This window comes from Sorghum bicolor, chromosome 9, assembly GCF_000003195.3.
Source record: "Sorghum bicolor cultivar BTx623 chromosome 9, Sorghum_bicolor_NCBIv3, whole genome shotgun sequence".
Lineage (NCBI taxonomy): Eukaryota > Viridiplantae > Streptophyta > Magnoliopsida > Poales > Poaceae > Sorghum > Sorghum bicolor.
In genome coordinates this window covers 58,423,476-58,438,311 of record NC_012878.2, presented here as the reverse complement: position 1 = coordinate 58,438,311, position 14,836 = coordinate 58,423,476, and the positions used below count along the sequence as shown (strand labels likewise).

The 14,836-nt window shown below is 47.8% G+C and overlaps 3 protein-coding genes across 4 annotated transcripts; 2 read left to right on the top strand and 1 right to left on the bottom strand.

Moving 5' to 3' along the window:
* Positions 339–4,489, top strand: LOC8079297. Of its 2 annotated transcripts, XM_021447748.1 has the most exons (3): positions 339–540; positions 1,940–2,053; positions 2,183–4,489. In XM_021447748.1, exon 3 carries the CDS (start codon positions 2,352–2,354, stop codon positions 4,137–4,139), a length of 1,788 nt encoding a protein of 595 aa, XP_021303423.1. In that variant the 5' UTR covers positions 339–540; positions 1,940–2,053; positions 2,183–2,351; the 3' UTR covers positions 4,140–4,489. The 2 variants fall into 2 exon arrangements, with proteins under 2 accessions (XP_021303423.1, XP_002441593.1); XM_002441548.2 differs by having other exon boundaries at positions 1,940–4,489.
* On the top strand, positions 5,919–9,693 carry LOC8064754 (calcium-dependent protein kinase 1). The gene is made up of 8 exons (XM_002441547.2): positions 5,919–6,803; positions 7,190–7,333; positions 7,470–7,622; positions 7,843–7,958; positions 8,064–8,231; positions 8,514–8,641; positions 8,736–8,835; positions 9,230–9,693. The coding sequence occupies exons 1-8, from the start codon at positions 6,074–6,076 to the stop codon at positions 9,314–9,316; spliced, it is 1,626 nt and encodes a 541-aa protein (XP_002441592.1). The 5' UTR covers positions 5,919–6,073; the 3' UTR covers positions 9,317–9,693.
* Positions 10,139–13,166, bottom strand: LOC8064753 (probable protein ABIL4). Its single transcript, XM_021447749.1, has 9 exons — positions 12,565–13,166; positions 12,336–12,418; positions 11,563–11,713; positions 11,379–11,478; positions 11,205–11,285; positions 11,037–11,106; positions 10,887–10,921; positions 10,684–10,772; positions 10,139–10,571 (listed from the first exon to the last, which is right to left on the bottom strand). The coding sequence occupies exons 1-9, from the start codon at positions 12,691–12,693 to the stop codon at positions 10,416–10,418; spliced, it is 894 nt and encodes a 297-aa protein (XP_021303424.1). The 5' UTR covers positions 12,694–13,166; the 3' UTR covers positions 10,139–10,415.

Here is a 14,836-nt window from a genome sequence, read left to right as displayed (position 1 = left end):
TGTGGTTTTGACTGATTTGATGAGGTGAATTTAAATAAAAAACACGAAACTGAGCTTCAATTGAAATTTGGAATTTTATACATATATTTGCCGAGGAAGGAAAAGAAAACGCAGGAAAGAAATGTACAGTAACTGCAGCGGGAGGAAGAAAGTCAATGGGCAGCAGAGCAGAGGCAGACCTCAGAGCGCAACAAAAGGCATCGTCTTTTCTCCGCGGCGCGCGGGCGGGTGGCTCCAGCGATTTGCCGCGGCCGGGGCGTGGGCGTGGCGGCTGCGGCGCCACCCCACCACGTCCCTCCTCCCGCAGCCGCTTTATTATAAGCCGCCTGCGCTGCGCCCCCTCCGGCTGCCCTCCCCACCCCCACCCCTCGCCTCGCGTGCTCGATTTTTCCCCCACTGCCGCCCCGCGCACACCAACACCGTCCACCAGACACGCCGCCCGCCGCCGCCCCCCATCCCTGTCTCCGTTCCGGCTCCCGCGCGCGCCCGCCGCATCCGTCCGTCCGGGCTTCCTCGTCTCCGCCGCTTCCGCTGCCGCAGGTGAGCTACGCCTCCTCCTCCTCCCTCGCCTTCCTTCCTTCCTGTGCTGTTTGGCGCTTCCTTCTATCTGTCGCTGGATTCGGTGCTGGAGCTTGGGAAACGCATGAGGGGCCTTGGCTTTCGGGATGGTCACGGAGCGGGGGTAGCCACCGGCGACCCCCTGCCTTCCTCAGTTCCTCGTGCTCGCGTTGACTGAAAGTCTGGCACCAATTCCGTTCCTCCCGGCGCCGGAAGGAAACGAGGAGCTTCTCCATTAGTTCGTTCCTTCTCTTGTTCTTATTTCGTTTCCCGGTTTAGCTTTAGGCAGAGAAGAGATCTAGTCTGCTCCCGGCGTCGGCCGTCCGGTAGGTACCCAGTGCTCCGCTTCGGCAGAGGCGCTGCTGGCTCCGGCCGGATCTGTAGCCACCGCAGTCCGTGTGTCTAACATGTAAAACGATGGTGGATTTGTCTCTGTCTCCCTGACGACTCCCTCTGCGGCGTCCTTGGCTGTTGCTTCCAATGCGCTCCACGAGATCTTCTCTGCCGATTCCTTCGGTTAGAGTTCGAGTTCAAATTGTTCTCCTTTATTAAGTTTTTTTTTCTATTCTTATTGTCAACTTGTTCTTGCCTCCCCCAATTAGTTTGTTTGTCTTCAAATTTCACCTGCTCTGGTATTCCTTCTCCATTGGAAAGAAGACACTTGGAGGAGGAAAATAAATAAAAGGATATTTTTTTACGCTCAAGTGAAAAGATTGGTGCCGTCCTTGGGCTAGCTGTTCTTGTCGGATAAAAGTGTCTGCCTATTACTCGTACTATACTACTACACTGATGAAATTTCCTGCAAAGTGCAAACGGCAGACAGACGGACGGTGAAAGTGGCTGCGCCGTGCCATAGAAAAAAAAAGGAAAACATCTGCGCTGCAAGTTGTGTAGTGCGATCTGCACAGCACTCGCTACGTGCAATAGACTGTAGTTGCCCATCTAGCATCATGCAATCTGCAGTCCTGCACTGTGGTTTCGCGTGGTCATAGTTGCCATCATCTTTTACCGAACCTTTTTCCCCCCCTGTCTGCCTAGTGGTCACCTTTGTTATAACCTTTCTACTCATATACATCGTATAAACAGATTTTTGAAGTGGTACAATAATCCAGGGTTATGGTTAAACAACTGTTGTTTCGTACTACTTTGTGCTATATCAACCACACAAGGCATGTGGGATTTGTTCAGTGGGCTATCTTGAACCTGTTGCCTAATCCCACTGTGGAACTCCCCTATTTCTCTCTGAAGTACTGTGGATTTGTTTCGTGGCGCTAGTACTTCCACACAATAGGATGTGCAATTTTTCAAAAGCTGGTTTCATATCAGATTCTACGCTCTACCTGGCCTTTCCTAATCTACTATTGCTTTTGTTAATCTGCAGGTCTATTTGCCCTTTCAGAAACTGAAGCTCAGCTCAAAACCTCACCGTTTCCCTCTCATTCTTGAAAGTGGCGAAAAATGGATCGTGATGATGTGGCTGGCTTTGTTAGTGGAGGTTGCAAACATTCCTGCCGAGACTTCTAACCCAGTACAGTAGATGACAGTAGAGTTTTGATTTCCGGCAGTCAGGCAGCGGGTTCTTTTCTTTTCATCTTTGGTTATGTTTCTTGATTGGAATGGACAGGGCCTCCCTAAACCTTGGATCTGGTGGTAACATTAACTCCTTGAACGATCCTTGTCACTGGAGCACAGTTCAGCAAGCAGTTGAGTACAAAGGTACTGCCATTGGCACACTAGTGTATTCCAACTTCTCTAGGGACAATCTGAGAGCACTGAAAAGGAAGTGGGTTGATATGGCTGGAGTGGAAGGTCCTGAAAATCCACTGCTCACCCTTGGTCTGGGCCGTTCACCAAGTTCCTCCGAAAATAGCAAGGTTAGCTCCCCCACAGCTTGTATGATGTCTCCATCTTCAGTGAAAGAGACTGATGAGGAGTCATCGATGGATCTTGGTCTCAACTTTGATCTTTGTCTTGGTCATGATACTGCACATCATCACAAGAAGCCATGTGCTGAGCATGTGCCATCAGCAGGTGCTCCGAAATTGGATCTTCAGTTGAGTTTGTCCACTTGTATTCCTGAATCAGCTGTGACCAATGCAAGTACTGCATCAATAAATGTTAATGATGGCTTAGAGACAGTGGTGCCTAATTTGGTGACAGATGCTATTGGGGAAAAACTAGAGCCCTCCTCTAGTTGGATTTTCAGGCATTACATGGCTTCATCATCATATGCTTCTGAAGCAACCTACAACTTTTCATTGCCAAAGATACCCGAAAAGGTTGATGATGCTGTGCCTTCTCCAGATGTCTCATCAGCCATTACAGTGAGTGTGAAAAGCCCGGCTGCCTGTACTTCTGGGGCAACTAACTCCCAGAAACGGAGCATTAACACTAAATGCTGCCAGTTCCCAGGATGTGAGAAAGGAGCAAGAGGAGCCTCTGGTTATTGTATTTCCCATGGAGGTGGTAGGCGATGCCAGAAACCTGGTTGCCAGAAGGGAGCTGAGGGAAGGACCATCTACTGCAAAGCCCATGGTGGTGGTAGGCGATGCCAGTATCTTGGCTGTACGAAGAGTGCTGAAGGCCGCACTGACCACTGCATAGCCCATGGTGGCGGTCGCCGTTGTAGTCAGGAAGGCTGTTCACGCGCCGCACGTGGAAAGTCTGGCCTGTGCATCAAGCATGGAGGCGGCAAGAGGTGCCAGAGGGAGAACTGCAAAAGAAGTGCAGAAGGATATTCTGGCCTCTGCATCTCTCATGGTGGTGGAAGGCGCTGTCAGTTTCCGGATTGTACAAAGGGTGCCCAGGGAAGCACAAAGTTCTGCAAGGCACATGGTGGGGGAAAGCGCTGCACGTTCCCTGGCTGTACCAAAGGAGCTGAAGGTAGCACTTCTCTCTGCAAGGGGCACGGTGGAGGTAAGCGCTGCGCCTACCAGGGTGGCGGTGTGTGCCCAAAGAGTGTCCATGGTGGGACGCAGTACTGTGTTGCTCACGGTGGTGGGAAGAGGTGCTTAGTCTCAGGCTGTACCAAGAGTGCCAGAGGGAGGACAGAATACTGTGTCCGCCACGGCGGTGGCAAGAGGTGCAAGTTTGAGGGCTGTGCCAAGAGTGCGCAGGGGAGCACTGATTTCTGCAAGGCCCATGGTGGAGGCAAACGCTGCTCATGGGGCCAGGAGGGCTCAAGCTTTGGGGTCGGTGGGCCGCCGTGTGACAAGTTTGCTCGTAGCAAGATTGGTCTTTGTGCAGGTCACAGCGCTTTGGTTGAGGATCACTGCGTCCACGGTGGTGGCTCGTTAGGTCCTGCGATCAGACAGTTGACAGCTGATTGCAACCCTGATGAGATTCAAGCCGCTGCAATGAAGGATGATGCTGATATGGCGAATGGAGAAGACGAAGCTTTCCTGGGATGGAACGATGATGATGACAACGTCGAGGCGCAGCCCAGCGCACCTCCGCTCCCAGAGGGCAGGGTCCATGGCAGTGGGCTGCTAGCTCTGCTCTCGGGTAGAGGCCATGTTAGTGCCGCCAGCTGCTCTGACAATGGCGCCTCGACTTCGTCTGCCATGCGCACCTGGATGTGAATGTGAGGGGAAGCAATTTTCGTGGAGGATCGGTCCATCGGTTTCCTGGGTTGGAGGTGTGAGTAGTGTCGTGTTTGTCTCAGGGATCGCCAAAACTGTCGCTGCCGCAACGCTTGGATCCCGCATAAACAGCTGCCCCATGTAGCAGAAATAAAGAGGGTGGCCAGGTCATAGTGTGAAGTCTATCCAGTTATTGTTGTAATTAGTACTGATTAGTGCCGTTGTGGTGGTGTCTCTGTGTAGCGTGGCGTCCAGATTCTGTATTGCCCGTGATTGACTGCTCTATTAGCAGACAGAAATCTCAAGTTTGTTTGGTCTTTCCATTGTGAAGTACTAGTATCCTTGTGGTAGTTTGTGTCGTGTGCATTGCTGCAAGTTTGAGTCTTTCAAGTGAGAAGCAGGGTGGGGACAGACCATTTAACCTTTGTTTCGTTTAGTTTTCTGATCAGAAATTCATGTTGCTTCTGCTGGTATGGTTGGATGTTGAGAAGCTTGAGTACCTGGTGTGCCATCATGTGATTGCAAGAAACGGTTTGTTAAGAGCAATATTCATGGCAAGTCATGGGTTTCCATTCTAGGTTGAGATGTACATGGGCTTGTTTTGGTGTATTTATTGCATTGCAAGCTGTAGGGAAGGCCGGCAGGGAAGCAGCGATTGAGCACACAGTCCTCGCAGTTACAGTTAACCTGCTGCCCCGGTCAGCGATTCTAGTTGTCGCCCCGCGATCGATCCTCGTCTCAGCCAGCCAGTCGAAATCAGAGTTGCAGCTAAGGAATGAATTGACACCGATGCCGGTGGCGGTCATTGGGGGGATCTGTCTGGCGCCGCGCTGGGCTGTCCGTGTCCGGATTGCCTTGAGAGGAGGGAAGCCAAGCAAGTAGCTCTGCCTCTGACCTGACAACGGGTGGAGGAGTCGTTGGGGTAGAAGGCCAAGCCAGACTGCCAGTGCGTGTCTGTGTTCATCTCTGACCGACCGATCGGGAGAGCGCTTTATGCTCCGTTCCGTCCGGGGGTCGCGACGCCGGTCCACGACGCGCCGGTCGCGGACCCGCCGTCGTGTGGTCTCGCCGAGGCGCGAGAGGTCCATCGGCATCCATGCCATGAGAGGTGGACAGACAGGACAGGATTTGATGTGGACTCGCCACGCGCTGTGCTGACGAGGTTGGTCAAGTGTTGTCAGTTGGTTGAGCTTGATTTGCTATGTCCCATCGCCCATGCGGCCCATGGATGTGGTGAGGACGGACAGATCGTTGTGAGAGCTGCCATAACACAGGATACAGGGATGGATCGTGGATCCATGGACAGGACACAGGATACAGGGAGAACGAAGGCTTTTGGTTCATGCAACACTATTCATCTCAGCGAACAGTCCCCGCCACGCGAGCCCGCCGTCGCTACGTGCGGTCTACGGTGAGGACACTAGTGTGCGAGTGAGGTGGCTTGTCCAGGCTGCGGACGGACGCAGGACAAGAATAGAAGGTTCAGAGAGAGAGGCAGCCACGACGCGAGACCGGACCGCCGGCGTCCGGCCGGTGTCTGCAACTATTATCTCGTTCCACTGCAAGTGGAGGGTGGCGTCCGTCTCCGTCGAGGCGTCAACGCCCGGAAACCGCGACGCAACTGCCTGCCTCGTTCGTTATCCAAAGCGCACACTCGAACGCTGCAGCAGCTCGCTGGCTCCCCCGCCCCACCGGCGTCCGTGGTCACGGAGACCAGTCGCCCGCCGACCCCGTGCGTCTCCACTCCTCCCCTCCACGCCCACGCGCAAACCAAAGTCCAAAGTCACCGAACCAAAGCCAGCCATTACCAATGCTGCTTCCTCTTCCTCCTCCTCCACCTCAACTGCTCATGCTCCTTCCACTCCCCTCCTCCTGCTCCCAATCCTCTTCCGCCCCGCGCCTCCTGATCGGCTGATCACACTCGCTCCCGCGCCATGGGTGGCCGCGCCTCCCGCCACCGCGCGCAGCAGCAGGACCAGTCCTCCCACCACGCCTCCTCCCGTCCTCCGCCGCCGCCGCCGCCCAAGCAGCAGCAGCAGCACCACCACCACCCCAATAAGCCCAAGCAGCAGCAGCCCCCACCTCCGCGTCCTCCGCCGCCACACCATGCTCCTCCCCCCGCCCCCGCCCCCACCCAGGGCGGGGCGACCAACATCGGCCGCGTGCTGGGGCGGCCGATGGAGGACGTGCGGGCATCCTACACGTTCGGGCGTGAGCTAGGCCGGGGCCAGTTCGGCGTGACCTACCTAGCCACGCACAAGCCCACGGGCCGCCGCTACGCGTGCAAGTCCATCGCCACCCGCAAGCTCGCGCACCTGGACGACGTGGAGGACGTGCGGCGGGAGGTGCAGATCATGCACCACCTCACGGGCCACCGCAGCATCGTCGAGCTCCGGGGCGCCTACGAGGACCGCCACTCCGTCAACCTCGTCATGGAGCTCTGTGAGGGCGGGGAGCTCTTCGACCGCATCATCGCCCGCGGGCACTACTCCGAGCGCGCCGCCGCGTCGCTCTGCAGGGAGATCGTCTCCGTTGTTCATAGCTGCCACTCCATGGGGGTCATGCATCGGGACCTCAAGCCTGAGAACTTCCTCTTCCTTAGTAAGAGGGAGGACTCGCCGCTCAAGGCCACGGATTTTGGGCTCTCCGTCTTCTTCAAGCCCGGTATATATGTAACTAATCCCCTTCGCTCTTCACTACTGTGTTCGTAGGGATATCCATCGGTTTCTGATGCCTTTTCGATTTCAGTCCTACTCACTATGTGTGATTCTGCTTCGATTCGATTACTCACTTTGTATGCATGATTCAGCTTCGATTGGATTCCATAGATATAGATAGATGCTCATCCTCATCCTCATCCTCTTGTGGGAATTCAGCACATACCAAGACGAGGAATCATTGATGTTTGATTGCCCTGTGCTTTAACTAGAGTCTAGATGAGGAATCGTTGTTGTTTGATTTGGTCTCAGCGATTCATCTCCCACTCTGTAGCGTGTCCAACTCAACTCAAACTGAAAACGATCGATGATTGGATTTGGATTGCAATGCAGGCGAGCAGTTCAGGGATCTTGTCGGGAGCGCCTACTACGTCGCCCCGGAGGTGCTCAAGCGGCGATACGGAGCTGAGGCGGACATATGGAGTGCCGGAGTTATCCTCTACATCCTGCTATCCGGCGTTCCTCCTTTCTGGGCCGGTACGTTTCTCTGCGCCCTGCTGCATGAAGAAGACAGCCACATGGTGATGCCAATGCCATTATCCCCTTACTAACATGCCACGGATGCTCTGTCTTCTTTCTCCCCTGGTTTTGGTTTTGGTTTTGGTTTTACCAGAGAACGAGGATGGCATATTTGATGCTGTTTTGCGAGGTCATATTGACTTCGCATCTGATCCCTGGCCTTCCATATCGAATAGCGCAAAAGATTTGGTCAAGAAGATGCTGCGCCAAGATCCCAAGGAGCGGCTTACTGCTGCTGAAATTTTGAGTAAGTATTCGCTACCGCTATCATCAAACTCGGCCCTTTCCCCCTTCCATCCATTGCCAATCTTGGTTCTACTGATTGGGGTGCTGCTCATCATGCCAATGTGCACTCCAGATTTACTATCTTCTTATGTATAAAAGCTTTTTATGCTGTCTTTGCAACTGAGCCTTCGTTCTTGCATTGTTTGCGTATAGTGTCTCGATCTAATACATTAAGCACACAGACCATCCATGGATTAGGGAGGATGGAGAGGCGCCAGACAAGCCAATAGACATTACAGTAATAAGCAGAATGAAGCAGTTCCGGGCAATGAACAAGCTTAAGAAGGTTGCCTTGAAGGTAAATGAATCTTCTGTATTTCAGTTCCTGTTTCTCTATATTTTAGCGCCTCACCAGTCCTTAACAATACATGATACATCTTGACATCGCTTCTGTTTCAATCAGGTCGTTGCAGAGAACTTGTCAGAGGAAGAGATTGTGGGCTTGAAAGAAATGTTCAAATCCCTGGATACTGATAACAGTGGGACAATAACGCTGGAAGAACTGAGAGCTGGTTTACCAAAGCTCGGCACCAAAATCTCTGAATCAGAAATAAGACAGTTGATGGAAGCGGTAAACTCTTATCTTGTAGCCCCATAGCCTTAAATCATAATGCTTCCCTTATTCTCATAATGTGATGCAACTACCTGTTATGTGAAAATCCCAGTAGTACACAAAAGGGCTGCAACGGATTTGCTCTTATTTGATAAGGGAGGAAATAAAATATACCATATGACTTTAGTCAGTATGATGACATCATGTGAATTTGAGCCTCACATTTCTAGTAATCTGACAGATCCAGTGCTTTTCGTTCCAGCTCTTGTCATTATCTCATTGTTTTCCATTCATGAACAGGCTGATGTTGATGGAAATGGTACCATTGATTATGTTGAATTCATATCAGCAACAATGCACATGAATAGACTAGAGAAAGAGGATCACATTTTTAAAGCATTCGAGTATTTCGATAAGGACCATAGCGGGTAATTTTACTTCGAACTCTAACTTTTCGTTACTTATGTACTGAGTTTGACCTGTAACATTAACTTTGTTTGTTGCTTGCACATTCCTGTACAGGCACATTACAGTTGATGAGTTGGAAGAAGCTCTGAAGAAGTATGATATGGGTGATGAAGCAACAATTAAAGAAATTATTGCTGAAGTAGATACAGATCATGTGAGTAATTCCAAGCAACCCAAAATAATCTCACTTGATATTGTTTCACGCGAAGCATTATCACTGTTTTGATCTTGGAGACTTTTGGCACACTCAAGGAGGTTTTGTTTTAAAAACCAGTTGTGTTTTTTAATGCAATAAAGTAACAAAATTTGTTTAAACCAATACAAGCTCCTTGAGTCTGAACAGTGGTTCAACTTGTTTCACCAGTAATCAAGAAACCACTGTCTTTACTATACATTTCCTGGTATGCTAACAATTTGAACTATATGGCTCACATTGTTAAGAAAAGACTCAAGATGAGTGAACTAATTGTGATATTTGCTATTTAAATTTACATGAATTGCTTAGTCCAGTCGCTAACTGTTGTATGTCCTTTTGTTTTACTACTTAGGATGGGAGAATCAACTACCAGGAGTTTGTTGCCATGATGAAGAATAATAGCTCTGATATTGTTCCCAATCGGAGGCGCATGTTTTAAGTCTCTCCTACATTTAATTGAAAAAAAAGGCTTCTAAGATATTTCCAGGGTCAGAGAGGAGAGCAACTACTACTCTGAAGTGGAACTCAGCCAGGCATCTGTGCAATGATATTCCATACTTGGACAAGTTACCAATCATGGTTTACTGCCTTTGTGTGCCCATCTACATGGATGGTAGGAGGTTCTTTCTGGTGCTTCCATGTTCTACCATCTCATCTTACGATTTTTCCATGTATCCTTAATGAGGCGTGCCTTATGGTCTAATGTTTCCTTCCTACTGGATCTTTTATGTAAGAAATGGGCTTCTAAAACAGTTCCAAATTATCATATAGTATCAGGCAAAAAGTAATGCACTAATGCGATGTGCCTTCTGATCCTCTCTCTCTCTTTTTCTTTTCTTTTTGGTCACTGGATCATATATGTGAGAGACCTGGCTTTGTATGACGGTCCCTGATGACGATACCAGACAAGATTATACTTTGTAACGAACATAGCTCGACTTTTAATTTCCATTTCCTACAGTAAAAAGTACTGGAATCATAATGTGTCATACTTAAAATAGCTCAACTTCCAAATATTTAAGTCTTCTAGTGACCAAATTCGTTGCTGTAGAGTAGTTCGAATGGCAGAAAGCTGATAGCTGGTACAGGACACCCACTTCACATGTTCACATGAGCAGGTTTGAACACTTTCGGCGCTTTCTCCAATTAACACAGGAGCACATTGTAATTGCCCACTGTCTAAAAGGCATGTACATATCTTGAAATGGGCAGGCATTCATCAGCCAAACGCAACTGCTCTTGCAGAATAGAAAATCATCCCTGAAAGGCTATTTCCAAAATGCATTTATTTATGCTAAATGCCAAAGCTTCAGGCAGCATTACACGACGAGGATGTTGTATGAGCTTATGTGAAATCATTACATTTCGGTCATCTGCAAGATGATATATTCTGAAATGAAATACGACTACAGAATACTCAGAATCTAAACCATCAGCATACCCAACACATAGCGATAGGCCAGATGTACAATAACAGGCTTCCGTTCCTGCACGAAATGCAATTTACAGTGATGTCACCCCAATCAAACGTGAGCTTGTCAACGAACTGCGATCTTTTTCATCTTCGATGATTTGTGTTTGATGAAGAGAGCCGCTAGCATGCTTTTAGTGCCAACAGGGGCCTTTTGGATTGCACGACCTTTAGGGTTGTCGAAGGAATGAAACGTTGAAAATTCCTTTACACCAGATTGGTTCTGAAAATAAAGGCATGGCTTATTAATTTACTGGTGAAATAAAACAAACAAACTATGCACAGTGAGACCTTTTAAACAAAAAGGATAAAGATTATGTCATATTCGAGGTTACCTTAGTGCCAACCTTTTGCATAGCATCAGAACTGGTGCTCCTGTTAAACTGCAGAGGCCTGCGCATAGGAGAAGCAGACCGCTCCTTACCTGAAACATGAGAGGTTCATATAGATCATTCAATCTCTGTACACAAACTAAGCAGAAAACAACATTCAGGAAATTAAACTGCGGTGTGGTTATGACACAGAAGGATTCAATCACCTGATGCAGGTGTTGATGGTGCTGTCTCCAGTAGGCTGCACAGAAGCAGATGACAACTAGTTAAATCAGAAGTACATAAATCCCATTGCATTAACAAACAAACAATAAGAATTCCATACAAAGCTGAATAAGAAATGGAAGAATTCTTACGCAAATGTAGGTTTATGTGTGTTTGCTTTGGTGCTGTTCTCTGAAGACAGATGCCAGGAAAGAGTTTTTGCTGAAACAGCAAAATAAAAAAGTTAATTTTTTTTAATATGGTACATTGCATGCCTTGAAACTTCATCATGAGCAAAGAGAATAAACAAGAAGGCCCACCAGAGGGATAAGGCCTAGGCTTGGATTCCTGATCAGTGTCTGCTTGCAGGTGTCCATGCGCCGGAGATCTTTTATAACCAGCTAGCTTGGCAGATAAAAATGGAGAGTCAAAATTCAGCACCCTTTCTTTTGTAATCAAACAGTGTGTGAGCCCTCAGTATCAAATTCACTTACGTGGTAGGATATAGTGCTTGTGGTGTTTTATGTTTGCTGTCATCATTTGCTGCTGCCTGAGGCCTTCTTTGTCTGTGTAGACTTGGCATGTGAAGATTTGCTACAGATTTGAAAATAGATCAGCATTTGAACTGGCATGGTTTCCTCGCCCTACAATGCAAGCGTCACAGATAAGTGGCATTACCTGGTTCAGTCGTGCGACTTTCAGTTCATAAGTTGACACCTCAGAAGCTTGCTGTTCGAAAAGATCAGTCAATTTGTAGGCAACAGTACCCAGATGATCAACCGCGTTGACGACAGCTCGTACAGCATAATCTTTCAAGTTGTCCAGCACCCTGACATAAATTAACAACTTCAGTTATCATGATATGGTCAGTGAATCTGAATGTTACAATTGAAAATGTCCTGTGTTGAAATAAGAGTATACTGTAAGTTCGAGTTCAGTACACTATCGATTCATTAAAAGATATGAAAGTGCACATCCTGTATTTCTGAAATTTATTCTGACGCCGTGAAATAAGAGTGGGTCCCTGCTGCTAAAATTTCAATGCAGTGACAAAATTCAGACTAGGAACAGTACAAAGACAGTTGTCAGGTAACACCAAAATCCCAGATGATAACAAAAAATCATATCCTTCTCTAGCCAGTAGAGTTTTGTTCTCTAGCCACATCTCAATATCAAGTCCCTTGCTCACACCTGTTGCCGTCCTTGCCTTAGTTGGCTCAGTCCTCTACACCTATCATACGTAGTTGGGTAGTTGCTACCAGCACATGCGGCACCCACACTTCGATTGAATTCTTCAACCATTAGGCGAAATGACAAAATAGCGCTACATACAACATGCAAGATGCAATTGTACGAGGAGCAACCATGCCTGGCCGCTGTGGTAAGAAGTGCGTGGTAATTCCTTCACCCTTGTTGGCAATGAAATATGCAGGAGCAGGAACGCGACTCACATCTGCTTCTGCTCGCTGTTGAGGTAGGACTTCTCGCAGTACTCGGAGGCGGAGTAGAGCTGCGGCCGCAGGTTCTTGAGCTCCTGCACACCATCATCACGAAGCAGAAATTCAGCCGGATCCCCGGTGAAACGGAGCAGGAACTAGTTTTATTTTTTCTTTATAAAAAAAGGAAACATTTTTGTGCGCGCGAGTGTATGGATCTAGGAATGCGGGGTTCGGGGAGCACCTGCAGGGCCTTGATGAAGCTCTTGCTGCGCTCCATGGACGCCTCGTCGACGGTGGTGGGGCCGGCCCCGGCCCCCGCGACCCCACCCCAGGCGCCGGCCGCCGGCAGGCAGTGCTGCGGCGGCTGCATTCCCCCCTACTCTCTTCCGCTCCGGCGGCGGGCGTGCCGGCGAAGGGAGCAAAGAACGGGCACCGGCAGGGAAGGAGGCGGAGAGGGGAAGTCAAGGAAGCGCTCCACTGGCACTGACTCGGTGGGCGGAGTGGGGTGGAGCGGAACGAAGCGAGCGAGCGATGCCTCGCCAACTCCCACTCGACGCAAGCTTATTCTACTGCCACTGCCACTGCCACCGCCAGTCTCTCTCCTGTTGACTCCTCGCGCGTGGGGCGTGCCGCGTGCGCGTGTTGCCGTCGAGCGCTGGCGGTGGTCCGCGGAGGAGGAGGAGGGGTCCGCGAGGAGCGAGCGACCGCAGCGGTGGCTTTGATGGCGACGGGCGCGCGGGGCCGCCGCCGGTCTGGTCTCTGGATTGGATTGGCTTGGTGAGGTTTTGCGATTTGGCAGGGGAATCATTGCTCACTCATCGCGCACTCGCGCTTCCCCTGCCTCGCTGGTTGTTTGGTTGCTTCGCTTGTCTGATTGACCACCGGCGCACTGACCGTACCCGGACCCGCCGGGGATGGATCTTCGCTGTCTCTGTGAACGACATTTTCACCGCAAGATTTTCATGCTACGATCTTGTTTACTTTCAAAATTTTTTGCAAAATAGAAATAGTAGCACTTTCGTTTATATTTAACAAATATTATTCAATTATAAACTAACTAGACTTAAAAATTTGTCTCGTCAATTTCGACCAAACTGTGTAATTAGTTTTTTATTTTCATCTATATTTAATACTCTATGCATACGTTTAAAGATTCGATGTGACGGCTGAAAAAATTTGCAAATGGTAACGAAACAATTAATGCCAGATTGATATAATTAGAGCATGGTTAATAATAGAGCTAAGTACTTCACGATAAGTCAAATTATAAAAGCCAAGCTATATAATAGTTTGTCTTCTATTTATCTATAATTTTTTTATTATATATTTTTTTATCTTTCCTTTTCCTTTCACGTACATCTTTATTGGGACCCATTGCGTACCTAGCTTATCGCTTATATAAGAGTCAGGCTCTCTTTTCTCTCCGTTCTTCTCTCTTCCACATCAGTAAAAGTATTAATTAGCTTGATTATAAGCCAATTATTGTACTTGTTCTTGTAACGAGACAATTAATATCAGATTTTTGTGATTGTAACAACGAAATAATTAATATCAGCATGCTAAGATTTTTAATCAAATAGGAGTAGTTGTTATGTTAACCCCACCGAAATATATTTGGAAATTGGTTAACTGGATTAGCCGAAGACTGGAAAAAGTTATTTTTCCGGGTCAAATTTGGTGCACAGATAATGATATTGCAAAAAATTTATTTTTGCGGGGTCAAATTTGGTGCACAGATGATATTGCAAAACGATAACTTTTTTTTCTTTTATATAGGTTACTTTTAGGGACATACCTGTTGCAATTTCGGTGTCGCTGTAACTTGGGGACTATACAAGGAGCCTATTAACTTTGGCAGACCAAAATCATGGTAAGCCGAAACTTTTAGTTATCGCATTGTCAAAGAATTGACACACTAATGTTTATAGTCAAAGTTTCGATAAGTTTGTAGAAACTTCTTATAAATTGCATAAGAGAGAAATGTGTTTTCGACTACTCAACCAATTGCACATCTATGTTTTTTGCCCTGACTTTGTCAAGTTTTGATTTTAGCAAGCCTGAGTTTTGCCTTATCATGATTTTGGTTCGACAATAATTGGAAACCAACCAAGCAGGCTCGAAGAGTATTAGAGGTCGTTGCTTTAGACATTTTAGACAAGAATAGTTGGAAGAACAATAAAAGACTTTGCTTGTAATATTTTTTCTTATTGTGTTTTAACCCTTTCCCTTTTTATATGAGGAGGTGACTACCTGAAATACACTATACACATTTATTCGTATGGGACTTTATTTATTAGAAGGATTATTTGTTACTTTTCCTTTTTTTATTTTTCAAATGATTCATTTCTGCTTTGTACTTTTCCATTTAATGTTGTTGCATTAACTCTTGTAGAATTATAATACTCCTCTGTACACAAAAGAATGCAATTCTCATTTTTCGAGAAGTCAAACAATTTGAGCACTAAATAAATTTCTATAAAAAATATCAACATTGATAATACAAAAAAAGCATC